Consider the following 19,603-nt stretch of genomic DNA (forward strand, 5'->3'; position numbering starts at 1 on the left):
CCCATAGGTGGATAAACTGAGGTACAGAGAGCAGAGGGGCTTTCCGAGGTTGGGCAGCCATGTGATGAGCTGGGAAAAGAGCCTGTCTGAATCCCAGGGACCCCATCTGTAGAAGGGGGCTCTGATAAGGGCAAGTGAGGTCACAGCTGTGAGGGCAGCCCTGGTCCCCAGTGGTTACAGTGGCAGAAACCAACTGAGGGGCCCTCCCCTGCCCTTCTGAGGCCAGGCTCTGCCAGCTGCTCCAGGCAGCACACACAGTCCACACCCTCGTTCACCTGACACCCACCGACGTGTACACACAGTGGCTGTCACCTCGAGATAGAGTTTGCACATCTCGTCACTCATACGTACCTCAGCACAAGAGGAGAGCGAACACGCCATGCTATGTGCATGCATCTCAGAGAGCAAGCGTACCCTTCCCCACACACCCCTCTCCCCAAGGACACACCCCAGCCACTGCATCATCGCACAGCCCTCAACCACATGAACACTCATGAACACAGAGCAGGCACACCTCCTCATGGACACACTAGCCACTCCGGCACTGTGGACACATCTCCACTTGTCCCCAAGTTATCACATCCTACCTCAACCCATAAAGAGCACACACCCTTACTATACATCACCATGGACACCCAGGCATAGGCTTCTCAGTATACACGGCACACCCATTCTTCACCATGCCCACAAATGCACACTCCCCAAATCACTGCGCCTGCACAGGGACCACGTTCTTTCAGTTCCCTCATTGCCGGCGGCTGATTCTTGGCTGAGGGAGAGTCCTTGCCTGGGACTCTCACCCAAGCCCCCTCCCCTCTGCAGCCTTCCCTTTAACACGCCCCTCCCCAGCGGACTGCCCAGCCACTCACCAGGGCCTGCACACTCTACCCCAAACCATTTGCTACTCCAGCCTTCCTACCTCCACCTGTCCCTTGGGAACACCTGTTGCTTCCCCAGCCCCCACCTATCTACCTTCTGTTGAGCAAGCAGGCAGCACAACCTCAGGGCTTGTAGGGCAACCCTTCTGCGGTATTTCTGAAGCATTTTCACATGATTGACAAAATCATATCAAACCACCCTCTCTGATGTTTCTAAACTAAGGAATTATATCGAGAGCCACAAAAGCCTTAAATGTATAAAATACTGCCTAGAATGGATAAGCAATGAGGTCCTACTGTATAGCACAGGGCGCTACATCCAATCTCTTGAGATAGATCATGATGGAAGATAATATGAGAAAAAGAATATATATATGCATATATACATGTATGACTGGGTCACTATGCTGTACAGCAGAATTTAGAAAAAATTTTTTATTATACTTGATTTACAACTTTTTCTGTCAATTTCTGCTGTACAGCAAAATGAACCAGTAATACATATACATACATTTTTTCCACATTATCCTCCAACACATTCCATCACAAGTGATCAGTTAGAGAGTTCCCTGGGCTATCGTACAGCAGAAATTCACACAACACTACATCAACTATATTCTAATAACAAATAAATAAAATTCTGCCTAGATTTCATTTCCTTTCTATTGGAAAAAAAAAAAAAAGCCTTTCCCCCCATAATCTCATGGTCTTTGGAATTTTATATAGAATGACAAGAACTCAAGGCTCTGTCAGACTCATGTTCATCCAGTTCAAAACGCATCTTCTGTGTTCCCAAAGGCTGGCCAGGCCTGTGCTGACATACCTTCCAGGATGAGGCACTCACTGCCTCCTGAAGCAGCCATTTGCACATGAACTGAAAACTGCTTCCTGCAACTTCCATCCACGGCCTGGGCTCTGCCCCTGCCTGGGAGCCACCTAGTTCACAGCCACTCGCCCTGCCCTTGAGAGACCTAGGGGATGTGTAGCAGCAGAGATGTCTCTTAGCTTTCTGCCATTCTCCAGGAGTGTGGCATTGGTGCATAATAAGTGCCTCAATAAACATCAGTGTTTGAAAGAAGGAGGCTAGTCCCTCCAAACTGAGTTAGGTCCTCTGGCCCCCGTGCTCAACTGCACCACATTCTTCTCACATGGACAGAACTGCCTGTTTATGAGTCCTTCTCTCCCAGCAGCCTGCTAATTGGAGCCACGTCTTATTTATTTCTCGCTCTGTTCATGTAAGTGTCCCTCTGTTCATTTACCCCTCTCTCCTCTCACGATTCTTGAGGGCTTCCTCTATGACAGACCCTGTCTTGGGCCTTGGGGACACAGAATTACATTAGATATGGTCCCTGTCCTCAAGGAGCCCCTAGCCTGGTGGGAGTGCTAGGCAGGAGGCTGGCAAGCAGAATGCCATGCAATTGGTTCTAGGAGGGGACAGATGGCACAACTTCCAGATTTTTCTTCTAAAGGGTAGGGACATGTTTTAGTTCCAGCTCAGGGCAGGTCTCAGATGGGTCCTAATCAATGTCTGCTGAGAGTATGACCAGTGGAAGGAATTTTTTTTTTTTTTTTGTCTTTTGAGGGCTGCACCCGTGGCATATGGAGGTTTCTGGGCTAGGGGTCTAATCGGAGCTGTAGTTGCTGGCCTACACCACAGCCACAACAACGCTGGATTTGAGCCGCATCTGTGACCTACACCACAGCTCGTGGCAACGCCAGATCCTTAACCCATTGAGCAAGGCCAGGGATCGAACCTGCAACCTTATGGTTACTAGTCGGGTTCGTTAACCACTAAGCCATGACGGGAACTCCAGGAATCTTCTTATTAGCAGATGCCACCAGCCACCCATTTCATAGGTAAGTAAATAGAGGCCTGAGTGAAACCACTTTCCAAGTCTATCTGTGGTACAACGGGGTCTCAAAACGAGTGCCTTCCCCACAACCTCTCACCCTACCCTGATCCTGGTAGGGACCCACCTGCAAGTAATGGTAGGCTAGACCTTGGTGGCAGGATTTGGACTTTAGCAGGCTCTTATCCAAGGTGGCTGAGGTCTTCTGGCAGACCTCGTGGGCATGGCTGAGGGTCAGAGTGGACCAGGAGCCCCGCTTGACATAGTTGGTGTCAGTGCCCCCGCCAAGGCTGGGGCAGGTGGCTGGCGGTGCGGGTGGGGGTGGCGGGGCGGTCAGCTCAGCGGTGTTGTTCTTGGCGGCTTTGAGCATGTGCCCACTGATGGTGTTGTAGGCGTGCATGAAGTAGCGTGGCTGGCTGCGCTCCGCCTGGCGGCCAAGTGTCATCAGTCCAGAGGCTGGGCCGCTGCTGCGGAAGGCACCCCCCTCACCATCCAAGTTGTCATCGGAGCTCCACCAGCCGGAGATGTTGGAGCGGCTGCGCCGTTTGGGCTCTCCAGCCTTGGCCCGCTCCTTGCTCTTGGCCCTCCGACCCTTGCCGTCCTCCATGCCACCTTTCTTGCCGCCGTTGCCGCCGACCTTGCCTGCTGTGCCCTCCAGGGAGGGTGCCTTAGTGAAGAAGAGCCGCTGGACTGAGTGGACCAGATGGCGGATTCGTCCAGGACTCTCGCCGCGGGCCTTGGCCTCCCCGCGGGGGAACTGGAGTGTGCTGAAGCCATCACGGTGGATGGGCAGCTGCTTCTCAAATTGGTCCAGGAGGTTGGCTGGCAGCCGGTTGATCTTGGTGGCCTGAGCATGGCTGGGGAAGGGGCTCTCCTCTGGTACCTCAAAGTGGGAGTTGTAGTGGATGCGGGGGAAGGTGCTGCTTGGAGGTGGCAGCTGATTGTTGAGCGGGAAGAGACCATCCCCTGGCAGAGCATTCTGCCCAGGGAAGCGAGCCTCGCGGGCAAAGGCCTCCGTGGGCGATAGCAGGTAGGGGTTGCGGTCAGGCCCTGCAAACAGGGGCTCGTGGGGTGGATCCAGGCTGTCGGAGAGGTGGCGGGGGCGGCTGTCACCGAGGCCTTTCATGATCCCGGCCCTTGGGGCAGGGGCCGTTGCCCTAGCAGGGCGCCCGGGTCACCTCTCCCGGGCCACCTCTCCCAGGCAGCAGCTAACCTGGGGAGAGAAGACAGACAGGGATCAGTTGGATTTGGAGAGGATAGGATGCCAGGAAAGTCAGCCAGACCCCCATAGATCTCAAGGTTGGGAGGATTTTTTTTCTTTTTCTGCATGTGGAAGTTCCAGGGCTAGGGGTGGAATCAGAGCTGCAGCTGCCAGTCTATGCCACCGCCACAGCAATGCCAAATCTGAGCTGCATTTGTGATCTATGCAGCTTGCAGCAACTCCAGAGCCGTAACCCACTGAGTGAGGCCAGGGATTAAGCCTGCATCCTCAAGGATACTATGTCGGGTTTTTAACCCACTGAGCCACAATAGGAACTCCCAAGGTTGGGAGGATTTCTGAAGACTCCTGGCCCACTCTTAACATTCTGGAGCAGGGGTTAGGAGTACAAATGGATGGAGTTCCCTCTTGGCCTAGCGGATTAAGGCATCATCACAGCTGTTGCTCAGGTGGCTGCTGTGGTGCAGGTTCGCTCCCTGGCTCAGGAACTTCTGCATGCTGTAGGTGTGGCCAAAAAAAAAGTATAAATGGAGACACATATGCCATATGTATAAATAAAAGCTACATCTCAGGCTAGCAAACTATTAAACAAAATACGTTCTACTCTCCTACCCTGATGAATATATTTTCACAATAAATAACCTGGAGAGCTGAGTTCAAAGTCAGTCTTCTTCTTCTTCTTCTTCTTTTTTTTTTTGTTGTCTTTTAAGGCCTGTACCCATGGCATATGGAGGTTCTCAGGCTAGGGGTCCAATCAGAGCTGTAGCCACCAGTCTATGCCAGAGCCACAGCAATGTGGGATCTGAGCCGCATCCGTAACCTACACCACAGCTCATGGCAATGCCGGATCCTTAATCCACTGAGCGAGGCCAGGGATCGAACCAGCATCCTCACAGACACTATGTTGGGTTCTTAACCCAATGAGCCACAGTGGGAACTCCTGAGAGAGCCTTTCTAAAGAGTGGGGCCTGGGACCAGGGCCCCTCTTAGCCAGATTTGAGGACAGTTCTGTCCAACTATTTTAGCAAAAAAATCCTTACATCAAATGTAAACCCTCTGTAAAAACCCACTCTGTTCTCAGCAAAAGTCTACTGAGTGTGACCCCTGGGCTAGAGGCTGGGGGCTGTGGACAACAGACAGACCAACAAACCCATCAGCCCATAATTTCCAACTGGGATGAATTGATGACACCCCGTCTAGAAGAGAGTTCTCAGCGAGTTGACAGTACAAGCACATCCTCAGGACTGGGTGACAGGGCAAAGCCTTGGGAGAGGACGGCATTTGGGTGGAACCACTGTGGCTCAGTTTCTCTACTGAGTAAAATGGGGCAGTTGGACTAGTTAGGTCTTCTTCTAGGACCATCCTGGAAATGCCAGTCTCAAACTTAGGCAAGTTCCTTTCCTTTCTGGGGCTCAGTCTTCCCATGTGTACCATGGAGCAGAAGGGAGATCAGCAGATTTCTTAGTCCTGGACCCCACCAGTTCTGCCTGGAGGAAGCTCAAGGTATGGCCTGGCCTGTGTGCCTGGTGTGTTGAGGATCTGCAAGAAATTAATGTGGCTGGAAAAGAGCAAGCGAGGCCAAGGACACTGGGGGCAGGGGGTGTCTCAGAGCTGCTGGGCCAGAGTAGACAGGTACTGTAGGCAGAGTGAGGGCCCTCAAGACGCCCAGTCCTAATCCTCAGAACCTGTGGTTATAATACTTGATATGTTAAATGGGACTTTGTAGACATGGTTAAGGATTCTTTTGTCTTTTTAGGGCTGCGCCCACGGCACATGGACGTTCCCAGGCTAGGGGTCAAATCTGAGCTGCAGCTTCCAGCCTATGCCACAGTCACAGCCACGCCAGATCCGAGCTGTGTCTGTGACCAACACCACAGCTCATGGCAAGGCCACTGAGCGGGGCCAGGGATCGAACCCCCATTCTCAGGAATGCTAGTTGGGTTCGTTACTGCTGAGCCACAGTGAGAACTCCTGGTTAAGGATCTTGAAATGGGGAGATTATTCTGGATTATCTGGAGGGGAACAGCCTAATCACGGGTCCTTGTGAGAGGGGGATGTGAGGGTCAGAGTCAGAGAGGGAGATGTGATGATGGAAGCAGAGGTTGCAGTGATGAACGCGGGTCATGAGCAAGGAATGCGGGCAGCCTTCCTCTCCAGCGGAAGAGACAGGAGTCAGATTCTCTACTAGAGGCTCCAGAAAGAATGCAGCCCTGCATTCAGACTTCTGACTTCTGAAACTGTAAGATAACAAACCTGTGTTGTTTTAAGCCACTAAGTTTGTGGTCATTTGTTAAGGTAGCAATAGGAAACTAAGACGCCAAGTGTGAAAGTTTGGGCATCCTAGACACCCTCCCATCCCTTAGAGCAGCTCTTAAGGCAAAGCCCAGACCCCACCAGACACTGCATGAAAAACGCTGGCCTAGGTGAACCCCCATGTTATAGATGGGGAAACTGAGGCCCTCAGAGTGGAAGAACCTCCCCAGGATCACACAGTGGGTCCAGCGGCTGAGGCAGGGCTGGAATCCACATCTCTTCCTATCCCTCTGCGCAGCTGCCTTGCAACGGTCACCCTGAGCTTGCTGGCGCCGAGGCCCTCGGGGATCTGAGAATTACTTTCTTGGACCTAGCTGTTCTCATGACCAACAGTGTCCCAAGCTTTCCAGAGCCCTGAGGACTTCCGAGCAGTCCATCAGCATGAGCTCTCCCCCTTCTCTGCCAGAGCCTCTCCTTGCCTCCAGGAGCCTAATGGACCCCACTCCTGGAGTCCAGAGCACTTTAGTGATGGCCCTTGGGGCTAAACAGCTCCCCATCTCCCCCGGAAGCATCTCTGCTTCTACCAGACAACTTGTCAGAGCCTTTATCCCCAGCTGAGAGAGGACGTCTGCTGACTTACATCTTTCGCTTCATTACAGCAGCCACACGAGGTGGGGGATCATTATTTCCATTTTACAGATGGGGAAAGTGAGGCCAGGAGAAGCAGTTCTAGCCAAGAAATAGGTCATTCAGACCTTAGCCACTCCATCCAGTGTCCCCGACAATCAAGTATCCCCCTCTGCTCCAGCCAGCAGCAGCTCCCTCTGGCAAATGTCTTCTTTCAGACAATTTCAGGCAAATGTAAAACCACCCCCATATCCCTCTTGCTCCTGGCCTTTTCTTGGCCTCCTTGTGCCCCCTCAGGGCTGCAGTGTCCCTGGGCTCAGGGACCAGCCTCCTTGGCTCTCCAGCCGGAGAACTGCGTGTGTATCAATATGTCCTAGATGCCCACTCAAGTAAGGCCAATGATACTGCAAACGGAAGAGTTTGAAAATACAGCCCACTGGCTCTCTGGCTGGGCAGGGGCCCAACTCCCCAGAAATACCAGGCTGGTTACCAGGAGCAGAAGACAGCCACAGAGCCCTGCCCCAGAAGTGCATGCTCTGCTCGGTCCTCCTAGCCCAGGGCACATCTCCAGCCCTCTCAGGGGGAAGCTGGCTTCAATTTCACATCACAGGTACTTCCGACCCCAGGAATCCAGAGCCAGCCCAGAAGGACCATGGGAACCTGGGCCAATGGCCACTTCCCTAAGTCCCAGGTTGTGCATCTGCGAAATGGGGCCAAAAGGAGGAAGGGGGGCGGGGAGTGCTCGGTGAACTGTGAAGTGCTGGCACATGTTCTGCGTACCCTGGGGGACAAACCCTGCCCCCAGTCCTGGTGATCTTGATGATGAGGCCGCTTGCTTAGCTTGCAGGGGAAGGAGTTAGACAGGTCCCTGTCTTGGAAGTGCCTCTGGGATTAGAGGAGACAGAGTGGGGGCTGCCAGCCTCAGGAAGACCTCTAGATACCAGCTAGAAGTTTTAATGACCACAAGGGACCTCCCAACTGTTTTTCTTCCTGTGACTGGATCCTCATTGTTAAAATAGTCTCTGACTTCTTGCCTGTCTGTCCTTCCACCTCACCTTAAGTGCATTCCAGGGCTCTGGGAAGGCCCATATCCCCTATCAGTAAAATACTTCAGTGACACCCAGTGGGGGCTCAAGGTAGACACCTTGGCATCTTGAATTCTTCCCTTTCCTGACCTTGTCTTTCCCTTACTAACAGTTTCCACTGTGCCTGGAAAATGATTCAGGCTCAGTGTCTGTGGTCTAGGTGGAGTCAGCCCTATGCTAGAATCCCAGAGGCAGACTTGTGATGCAGGCCCGGCCAATCAGAGCTCTGCATCCCTAAGCACTGATTGGCTCAGAGATGGAAACGGGATCCTTGCTAGCCAATGAGAGTCGGTCCTGGGATTATGGCTGAACTCTCGGGAAAGAGGCATCCTCCTTCCGGCTAGGGGTGCTGTCTTTTTTTTTTTTTAAACAAGTGGCCGCACCTGCAGCATATGGAAGTTCCCAGGCTAGGGGTCGAGCCACAGCCACTGTAGAAGCAATGCCAAGTAGTTATGATGCGAGCCACACGGGAAGTCCGGGTTGCTGTCTTTGAGTGTCAGCCTGGAGTCCTTCATCAAGATCTCACCTGAGGTCCCAGGTGTGAGACTTTGCTTTAATCTGAGTTGGACTTCTGTGTCTTTCAACAAGAGCCTGATACTGACCTCGTGTCCAGTTGGTCACTACAGCAGTGGCTGTGGGTGTCCTACCCTATCTCCTGTGGCCTTATCATTGTGGTGCCCAACAGGCTGACTTTTAACTGTCAGCACCTGCATCCTTGCTGGATTGTGTATGTGTGTGTGTCTGTGGTCGGGGCTTCTCTAGCAGCTGGAGCCTGCTCTGCTCACATGTGGCTGGCAGGAAACTGCCAGAGAATTAACAACTCCTTCCCCTCTGTGCCTTGAAGCTGCCGCTCTGTGCCTTGAAGCTGCCCCTTGAGTGGTGGGGATTTGGTGTATTAATACCCCAGCTCTTCCCTCCTTGGGTGGGACAACTGAGAAGCAGGCTCTCCAGGCCCCAATGGGACTGAGTTCCAGTTACCCACAGTGGCCCCTGGCGTGATAGTGCTCCCTTCATTGGCTGCCTTCTTTCCCTGCCTTCACCCTCCTCCCACACTGTGCTGCTTGTTCCCCAATAAAGCAATTACACTTGAATCCTTGTCTTGGGCAGGCTTCTGGGGAACCCCAACTATGACAGCCACCAAGCCACAGCAACTCTGCCTCAGTTATGTTTCCTGATGCCATCTCCTCTCTGTACCCTCTGCCTATGTCACTCCACCCCACACCTGGACGACTGCAGCAGCCTCCTCCCTGGTCTCTCTGCCTCCACTGTAAGACCCCCATAATCCGGCTTCCAAACTGCGGCTGGTATGATATTTTTAAAACGCCAAAGCGATAGTGTTCTTCCCCCTCAGTGACTCCCCATGGCTTGTGGGACAACTGCTTGACTCAGAGCCTGGCTTTCCAGGCCACTGGGAAGCTATTCTCTGCAGACCTCTCACCCTAGGCTCCAGCCATGTGGCCTGCTGGAGCTAAAGGAACTGTGAGACAAAGAATGCTGTCCTGGGGAAGGGATAGCCTAAGGCCTCACAGCAGAGGTCACTCCAGCCTGGTTCCCGGAACTCTTCACTTTAAGAGTTAAGAGGGCCTCACTGGACCTCCTGAACTAGAGGTGCTGCGAAGGAAGGGAACCGTGTTGGGGCTGCGTCACCAGCAAAGGAGTGGCAGGTGAGGAGGGTGGGACAGCATAAGGAGGTCCCAGCAGAGTGGAGGTCCTGCAGGCCCAGCGTGATCTAGCTTCTGCCAGCTTCCCCAGCCTCAGCGCCCCTTCGGGATTGAGGCACCCATGTCTCCAGCTGCCAAGGGCACTGGCTGCTGAGAGTTCAGTGTTGGGTACCTATTAAGACTTGCTCTCAGCCAAAGGGAGATGTCTCACCCAAGCTGATGCTCCTTCCCCAGGGGCAGCCCATGTCCATTACCCAAATGATGTGCAGCACCCAGGTCTGGTTCCCTCACTCGGTTCAGAACAACCCTCAAGGGCCATCCCAGCTCCAGAGCTCCCCAGGGATTAGCAGAGGCTGTAACCGCATCTTCGTTCAACTCCTCCCTCTGCCCAACCCTGTGCCCCTCACCTGCCATAGGTGTTCCCAAGAGATTTCCCATGCAAACCTCAGTCTGGTTTTTTTGGGGGGAGCGGAATCTGATCCTAAGACAGGGCTTAATTGGGTTCTACGTCTTTCTCTCTTGACCGTGGGACATTTGATGCTTTTGCCTCCTAAGCCTAGTTTCCTCTTCTAAAATATGGGTACGAGAATCTTTACTTTTCAAGATTATGATAAAGATTAATTGCGATGTCATATAGAAAACCTCTAGGTGCTTGATTAACTATCAGTCATCTCACCTCACTGTGCTTCTTGGTGAGAGGCCAAGGCTCCCGGCGTGGGACGCTGCATTGCTCGGTGGAAAGTGCATGCAACTGGACCTGGATTCAAATCCCGACTCTGCTCTTTCCTTGTTTCCACCTTGGGCTGGTCCCTCTCAAGCTCCACCTCTAGGTGGCAGAGGGTTTGGGTGAGAGTGGTCTGGGCATCCGGCCACATTGATTCCCTCTGAGCCCTCTTGCTCAGGATTCCTGGAACACTGGATGCCAACCCTTCAGTCACCCAATACCCAGTGGGGCAGGAGCCTTACCTTGGGGAAGTCTTAAAATAGGCAGGCCTCGGCCTTGAAGGGGAAGCAGCTGGCTGCCTGCGTTGCCTTTGTCTCTGAGCTATACTTAGGCTTATCCGGGTGCCCATAATTACCTCTCATTAATATAAGCCTCATTGCCCTCACGGAAATGTGGAGGAACCAGCAGAGCCGCTGCCTCCCTGGGAGCCCTCCCTGCTCTGCGGTTCCTCTGTGCCTGCAGCCACTGCCCTCATCTGCACGCAGTGGGGCCTCCCTCCCCTACTCCAGCTCCTGGAGCCAGAGGTGGCCAGTGAGCACGGGAGAGCTGATCACGGACAAGGCCAAGAACAGAACCCAGCATGGCCCTTCCTGAAGCAAAACTCACCTGAGCCGCTTCCCTCATCTGGCACTTTCTCTGGATCCTCTTCCCTCTCAGTCCAAACGCCTTGGCACGACAATCAAGACCCTTGCTGATCTAACCCCAAACCCCCTGAAAGGGAATGACCAAATCCCACTTCCCTTCCGCACAGCCCCTCCCTTATCCAACCCAGATCCCTTACTATTTCCTCTCTGTTATCTTCTGAATTTGGTGCTGCCCAAAAGGCTGGTTTTGTCTAAGGTGGCATGAACAGAGACAGAGAGTCTACGTGAAGGGAGAGGACAGTGCTGTTCAGTGCTGAGCCCTGTTGTGAAGAGAGAGACAGACAGCTCATGGGACAGGGGAGAGTGAGGTGAGTGATGAATGGCTAGAGATGATGTGGGTGGAGTGGCTGAACACACTGGGATCATTGCCTTAAGCCTCCGAAGGGACGATGGGCAGGAGGGGAGGGATGGACTCCATGGGGCCCCCCAGGACCTTGGTGCTGCCTGGGGCACCGGTGGAGGTAGAGCGGCAGGCTGTGTTACCCGGTGACTTCATTTCTGGCTACCCCTCCCATGCTCCTCCCACATCTCTTGCCACACCTGTTCTATCTCTTGCTGGCTGCCCCTCTTCTGACCTCTAGATGCTAGAGGAACCGGGTGCTCTTTGCTTTTCTCTACCCTCCCTCTCCCGCTGATCTCAGCCAGACTCGTGGCTTTAAACACCACCTATATCTGACAACCCCTAAATTTACATCTTCCACCCAATCTCTCTCTGACACCAGCCTCATCTCTCTACCTGCCTCCTTGACATCTCGCCCTGGACGTCTGACAGGTCCAAAATCGAATGCCTGCTCTCCCACCCACCCTGACCCATTCCTATGACAGTCTGCCCCAATTCAGCTAATGATGACTCCATCCTCCTGCTTGCTCAGGTCGGAAACCTTGGAATCATCCTTGACTCCTCTTTCTGTCACTCATCTCATCCCATTCATCAGAAAAACCTCAAAAACAACTCCACCTTCAAGATATCCCCATCACCTCTCCCACCTCCACAGTCCTGCTTGGGGCTCTACTGGCCCCCATCAGATCTCACCCAGACGATTTTTTTTTTTTCCCCCTGTGGGACCTGCAGCATGCAGAGGTTCCTGGGCCAGGGACTGAACCTGCACCACAGCAGTGACAACGCCGGATTCCTAACCCTCTGTGCTACCTGGGAACTCCTCGCTCAGATGATTTAAACTCCCATGGCTCCTAGACTCAAAGCCAGTTTTCTTACTCTTCTCCCTTCTTGCTTTCCCGACCTCATTTCCTGCCCCTACTCCCTGGGACCTTCATTCGGTGCCATGAATACAGATTGTTAATGCCCATCTTGGGGGTTTCGCCCCTATTGGTGTATCTGCCTGAAATGCTCTGCCAGCCCCAACCACCTGCCTGTTCCACTTCATTCAGCTCTCAGTATACAGGCTGCCTCCGCCTGACAACCATCCGAAGCAGCCCCTTACCTGCCAGCCCTCTTTTTGGTCTCACCCAGGTTTATGTCCAATGGAGCCTGGAATAGTAGGGACAGGATCTGTCTTTGTCCCTGCTGTGTCACTCACACCCAGCACAGGGCTTGAAATCAGGAGCCACTCATCAAGATTTTGCTACATGAAGGAGTGGCAGAAGGTCTTGAGGGACGCCCAGAAACAGTGAAGACAGTGAGGCAGCCACAGGGTGGTGAGTTTTCAGCTCAAGCTAATCAAAGAGATCCTTTTTTGTGCACTTACTCTATACCAGGCACTTCCCATTTGTGAGCTCATTTAATCCTCACTGCTGCTCTTCCTGGTGAGATGACAAGGCCACTCTGGTGGCCAGCCTCCAACATACACCACAGCGATCCCCACCTGCGGTACTCATGTTCTCGTGTACAACCCACCCCAACATGAACAGGGTTGACTGTGTACCCAATAGGATCCTGAGGTAGGTCAGAAGGCCAGAATAGACACTGCAGCTTCTGTCTTGCTCTCTTGGATCACTGGCCCTGGGGGAAGTTGGCCGCCACTGGTGAGGATACTCAAGCAGCCCTGAGGAGAGGTTCATGTGGGGAGGAACAGAGGCAGCCTGCTGACAGCCGGCACTCATTCACCAGCGGAATGACTGCGCCACCTTGGAAGTGGATCCTCCAGCCCCAGTTAGGACCTCAGATGACTGCAGCCCCAGCTGTTGACCTGACTGCAACCTCACGAGAGACCCTGAACCACTGAGCTGCTCCCGAGTTCCTAACTCGCAGAAACTGTGTGAGAATATATCTTGTTTTAAGCCACTGTCAAATTCTGGTATAATTTTTTTTTTTTGTCTTTTTTAGGGCCACACCCATGACATACGGAGGTTCCCAGGTTAGGGGGTGAATTGGAGCTAAGGCTGCTGCCCTATGATTCCTGGCCTCACTCAGCAGGTTAAGGATCTGGTGTTGGTTGCAGATGTGGCTTGGATCCTGTGTTGCTGTGGCTGTGGTGTAGGCCGGCAGCTGTAGCTCTGATTTGATCCCTAGCCTGGGAACTTCCATATGCTGTAGGTGCAGCCCTAAAAAGACAAAAAAAAAAAAAAAAAAGAGCTCAAAGGCTAATGTCACCCACTCTAGGCCCCACAGCTGGTAGGGGGCAGAACTTGGTACAAATCAATCTGACTCCTGAGCCCATATTCCATGGCCTTGCAGGCAATGGCTCCTGCAGATACCCCTGGATCAGACTGCTCAGGACATGTGGTCAACACTGTCCCCAATTTGGACTCCTCCTCTGCTCAAAGCCAAATTTCTTTCTTTTTTTTTCTTTTTTTTTTTTTTTGTCTCTTGTCTTTTTAGGGCCGCACCTACAGCATATGGAGGTTCCCAGGCTAGGGGTCAAATCAGAGTTACAACTGCCAGCCACAGCCACAGCCACAGAAACACCAGAACCAAGCCACGTCTGCGACCTACACCACAGCTCACAGCAACGCCAGATCCTTAACACACTGAGTGAGGCCAGGGATCAAACCCGGAAACCTCATGGTTCCTAGTCGGGTTCGTTAACCATGGAGCCACGACGGGAACTCCAAAGCCAAATTTCTGTGCTGCCCTTCCTGTCAGTGACCTCTGAATACAGGGCCTGGTCAGGTTCAATGGTAACACTGAGCCACAAGGGGAACTCCAAAGACAGGCAGTTTAAATGGGGCATGGTCTCAGAGAGTCTTGATAAACAGCTCTGTCCCCACAGGGCCTTTACACATGCTGTTCCCTCTGACTGAACACTTTCCCTTTCAATTCTTCACATATCTGGCTGCTTCTGCTGACTCAAATCTCTGCTCAAACATCGCCTCCTCAGAGGTCTTCCCTGAACCCTGTGTCTAAGGCAGTTCCTCCCTCCCACCTTCCTCTCTCCCTCGACCAGCTCCTTGATTTCCTTCAAAGCACTTATCAGAGCTTCCAGTTATCCTGCTCGGTTCCTTGTGTACTTGGTTAATATCTGTCTCTCCAGGCTCTATGGGTTCTGAGAGTGGAGGTGTGGGGACCACGTCTCTTTCTTTCTTTCTTTTTCTTTTTAGGGCCACACCTGCAGCATATGGAAGTTCCCAGGTTGGAACTGCAGCTGTCAGCCTACACCACAGCCACAGCAACAACAGATCCGAGCCATGCCTGCAACCTACACCACAGCTCCTGGCAACACCACATCTCATGGCAATGCTGGATCCTTAACCCACTGAGCGAGGCCAGGGATTGAATCTGCATTCTCATGGATACTAGTTAGGTTCTGAACCCGCTGAGCCAAATGGGAACTCCTGCCTGTTTCATTTTCAACTGTATCCCCAGCAAGGACAGAATCATCACAAAGCAGGTGTACAATGAGCAGCTGCTAAATGAATGAGGTGGTCAGACAGAGCCTCAGGGGGAGAGCAGCTGGAGAGAGCAGGAGATGCCCAATGGAAGAGACGGGAGGTGATTGCAGGGCTGACCCATTTCGCTTTTTTGCTTCTTCTCCATGTCTGTGTCCCAGAAAGGCTGGTCTGGTGTTTCTATGCCCCAGAACTTTCCTGAAAAATGTTCTGTCCCTAGTCTCCTTCCCTATTTAATATGCTTGAAGCTCAGAAGAAACACCTCTTCCTTCAAGAAGTCTTCTGGACCTTGCAGGTGGGGGGTAAGGCCTCCTCTGGGTTCCCCAGTGATGGGAGCTACCACCCTAAGGAATCACAGTCCTGAGTGTTCCTCTGTGCCAGAAGCAGGACCCTGCACAGAGCTGACCCTCGGGAACGTTTATGCGTGAAGGGGATGGCACACACTGTGGTTTACTCGGATTCTAACTGTTCTCCTGAATCCCTGATGGCCAGTCCCTGTTTCATCCTCACAGGCATCATGGTTTCAATGATGGATCCTATGCTAACCCCATGCAAGATGGGACAGGGGGACACAGGCAAAGGAAGGCGTGTGTGTGGCTGAGATGGAGTAAATGAGGTCCGATCTGAGTTTCTGCCCCTAACTCCCAAGCCAGCACCCCCACCCCCAGTCCTAGGGAACTCAGGGTCACCTTCCGTCGCCTGGGAAAATCCTGAGTTGGGAAGAAGAGAGGGTCATGATCATAACTGCGCCCCCACCTCGAGGTCTCAGTGGGGGGGCTACCCCTTGACAGTCCAGACCTCACTGCCCTGCTCCAGCCACTCCCTGTGCTGGCCCTCGGGAGGATTCAGTCCAGCCCTCCCCCTGCAGGCAGTGCAATATGGAGACTGAGAATGTGGGCCTGAAGGCAGCCTCCTCAAGTTCGAATCTCGGTACTGTGTGATTCTGAGCTGGTTGCTGAGCCTCCTTGAGTCCTCGGTGGGGTATGGGGAGAGATAAATGAGTTGATATAGTCAGATGGTTTGGCACAGCATCTGGCACAACGAGTGTCCTACATATTCACTATTGCTATCCTTATCAATAGGACCCACCCACAGGCAGACAGGACTGGAAACCAGCCCTGTTTAGCTACATAGGGGCTTAGAGAGGTAAAGGGATTTGTCCTGGATCACACAGCGTGTTGGAGACAACTGCGATTTGAACTCAGGCCTCTGGACTCCTGGGCCAGTGCCCTCTGGAGGTCATGAGCCAACAAGGGCTGGGTGTGTTCTGGGCTGTGGGTACTTTCTGAGTGGCCCTCACCCTTCCTTGTGTCCCTAGAGCCCAACTGTCAGGACCAGCTCTAGACATTTAATTAAATGTAAACAATTAAATGAAAGTGAAAGTTTAGTTTCTCAGTCTCACTAGCTATGTTTCCATTGCTCAATGATCACATTAGGCTAGTGGCTACCACATGCACAGAGCAGAGAGAGAATTTCCATCAGCACAGACAGGACAGCACTACCTGGAACTTGATCACCGCATGTGGGTGTTGCCCATGATGCTTACATGGGACTGGAGGGGGACAGGGATGGGGTCTCGCCCTCTGCAGTCCCCATGGAAACCCCTCCCAAGCCTACTAACTGTGGAGTGTTCAGCACTGAATCTGTCATATCTTGTCCAACTTCCTCATGATACACTTTGCTGACTGGGCTCAGGCAGGGGCTGGGACTTTCCCAAGGCCACATGGCAGGTGGAGGCTGCGAAGGGCTCAGGTCTCCTGACTCTGCACTTGCTGCGCCCCCAGCACCCTGCTGCTCAGGCTGGACAGTCAGCAGTCAGGCTACACTTGGCGGAGGTGCTGGTCACAGAAGTGATTTTTTTTTTGCTGATGAACCAAAGCCAAAAAACCACTCTGGGATGGGTGGCGAGGGACAGCTGGCCACAGATGCAGAACGGGTGCCATCAGCACCACGGACAGATCCAAGACTGGGGAAGGCCAAGGAGGGGCAAAGGCAGGACTCATCTTCTCCCCTTCTCGTTCCAGCAGTATCTGGAGAGACCTCAGTAACCCCCTTGGCTGCCACGTCAAAGCACTGCTTGTGCTCATAGGGCCCAAGACCCTCCGACCTGGCTGTTTCAGGCAAGTCACCTTCCCCACCTCAGTTTTCTCATTTGGAAAATGAAGATGATTATCTCTTGTGAGGGGCCAAGTGGGACTAGTTGGATAGGAGAGCATTTATCCACCTGGAGGTGCTAAGAGAGAAATAGAACAGGTGTTGGATGCCATCTGACTTGAGTTTGAATCTGGCTCCACTTCTTCCAAGTGTAGTGACCTTATGCAGGTCAGCTGGCCTCTCCAAGCCTCAGTTTCTTCACTTGAGAAGTATGGATAAGATACTTCACTTGCCATACAATGGAATATTATTCAGTAATAAAAAGAATGAAATGCTGATACACGCTCCAGTATGGATGAGCCTTGAAAACTTTACACTAGGTGAAAGGAACCAGACACAAAAGCCCACACAGTATATGATTCCATTTATACGAAACATCCAGAATAGGTAAATTAATAGAGACAGAAAGTAGACTGCCAGGGCTGGGAGGAAGGGGGAGGGAGGAGGGACTGTTAAATGGGTACCAGATTTTCCTCGGAGATGATGAAAGAGTCTGAGAAATAGTGTGATGGCTGTACAACACGGTGGCTGTACTTGCACACTTTTAAATGGTTAAAATGGTAAATTTTATGTGTATCCCACCACAATTTAAAACATTGATATATTCATTTGTAGGTATGAGCTTCAGCAAGAATGTGCCTGCAGAGCGTCCAGGAAAGTTTCTGATAGGTACTTGTTACAGGAGCCCCCCAAAGCCTTTCAAGACCTTTCTTTTTTTAAAAATTATCTTTATTTTTTCCCATTATATTTGGTTTACAGTGTTCTATCAATTTCTACTGTACAGCAAAGTGACCCAGTCTTACACACACACACACACTCACACATACACATATATACATTCTTTTTCTCACATTATCCTCCATCATGTTCCATCATAAGTGACTAGATATAGTTCCCTGTGTTCTACAGCAGCGCTTTCAAGACCCTTCTGAAGCTTATTTATCAATAAGCTTTGTGTATGTATATACACACACACTTCCTACATATACATAAGCACGTTATATGAACTGTCTCATTGGATTCTCAAATAAATCCTATGAAGGGCAGACTGTTGTTAGCCCCACTTTATAGGGGTCACAGAAGGAAGTGACTGGTCCAAGGTCACATAGGTAGAACATAATGGATCTGGGATTTGAACATAAGCAGTTTGGGTCCAGATTCTGTGCGTCCAGTCACTTCTCTGAGCTACCTCTCAGCGTTCAGGTAACAATGTCTTGCCTGTCACCAGCTCACGGAGCCCCAAGTTTGGATCAGGGTACCCAACCTCTAACTGTCTGCTCACAACAACCCTCCTGGGAGAGGACGACCAGGGCAAGGTCATCCAGGGCACACATGGCCCCGTTCTCCATCCTGAGGTCTGACTGTGGGGCAGGTGGGCCCCAGAGGTGACCTGCGTCAGCCCGTTTCATTTTGGGCCCCACTGAGGGACCATCCTGGAAGGTCATATTGGCAAACAGTAGAACAAAATGGTCAGAATGCAGCAATTGCCAGCACATTTAATTCAATTCCTCCAACATTTATGGAGCCTGCCCTGTGACTCAGACAGTTCCAGCCCTTGAAGAGCATGTGGCCAAGTGCAGGAGGCAGAAATACACACGGCAATTAGATAACACATAGAAATAAATTCCAGGAAGCATCAAAGCCAGAATGTGCAGCCCAGTGAAAAGAAGGATTAGTACTCACTGGGGCACTAGAAGGCTCCCTGGAAGAGGTGGCATTTCAGCCAGATCTCTGAGGACAAGAAAGATTTCAACAGATGAAAGTGTAGGAAAAAACATTTCATAGAAGGGAAAAGCACAGACAAATCATGGTCAGAGGTGAGAGATGGAGGCAGTTGTTGGAAACAGCGTGATGTCTGTGTGGTGAGGGTGGGGGGAGGTAGGTACCTGGGGCCAGATCATGGAGGGCCTTGGTGAACCCTGGGAACTCTAGATTTAGACCACAGGCCATCTGCCATCAAAACAGAGCAGGGGCCCAAAGGCCACTGCCACCAGGAATTCCACTTGAGGAATTAACCAGCAACCTTGCATTATACATGGGAAATGGGGGTGCATAGGGGTCTTCTCAAAACATTGTTTGAGTTCCCGTCGTGGCGCAGTGGTTAACGAATCCGACTAGGAACCATGAGGTTGCAGGTTTGGTCCCTGCCCTTGCTCAGTGGGTTAACGATCCGGCGTTGCCGTGAGCTGTGGTGTAGGTTGCAGACGCGGCTTGGATCCCGCGTTGCTGTGGCTCTGGCGTAGGCCGGTGGCTACAGCTCCGATTCAACCCCTAGCCTGGGAACCTCCATATGCCGCGGAAGTGGCCCAAGAAATAGCAACAACAACAACAAAAAGACAAAAAGACAAAAAAAAACATTGTTTGTACTAGCAAAAGCCTGAAGACAACCCAAATGTCCATTAGGAGACTAGATAAGCAAATTATGATCTAGCATACTATGGAATACTATGCAGCTGTGAAAAAGAATGAAGCAGCTCTAGGTACTGACATGAAGAGCTCTCTGAAATGTACCATTAAATGAAAACACCGAGGGCTGTTATAGTTTGGGTTTTCTCAGACATAGACACCTAGACAAGGATTTGAGTCTATTTGGGAGATGACTCTGAATTAACCCCCAAATGATGGAGTGGGAAGAAAGGAAAGGCAATAAAGGACATATTCCTGAGCCGTGGGCATCTGAGCTCATGCCCACAGGGAAACTCCATGAGGGAGGGAAGACCCA

At 52.0% G+C, this 19,603-nt stretch overlaps 1 protein-coding gene across 2 annotated transcripts in view; it reads right to left on the reverse strand.

The window, feature by feature from the left end:
• The window catches only part of DLGAP4 (DLG associated protein 4), a 147,378-nt gene that overhangs the window by 91,525 nt on the left and 36,250 nt on the right, over positions 1 to 19,603 (reverse strand). For both annotated transcript variants that reach the window (XM_047771157.1, XM_047771156.1), the window contains exon 2: positions 2,856 to 3,941. In XM_047771157.1, the coding sequence (XP_047627113.1) occupies positions 2,856 to 3,854 (999 nt within the window). In that variant the 5' untranslated portion in view covers positions 3,855 to 3,941. The remainder of the gene's footprint in view (positions 1 to 2,855; positions 3,942 to 19,603) is intronic.

The sequence above is a fragment of the Phacochoerus africanus genome, chromosome 3 (genome assembly GCF_016906955.1).
Source record: "Phacochoerus africanus isolate WHEZ1 chromosome 3, ROS_Pafr_v1, whole genome shotgun sequence".
NCBI classification, from domain to species: Eukaryota; Metazoa; Chordata; class Mammalia; order Artiodactyla; family Suidae; genus Phacochoerus; species Phacochoerus africanus.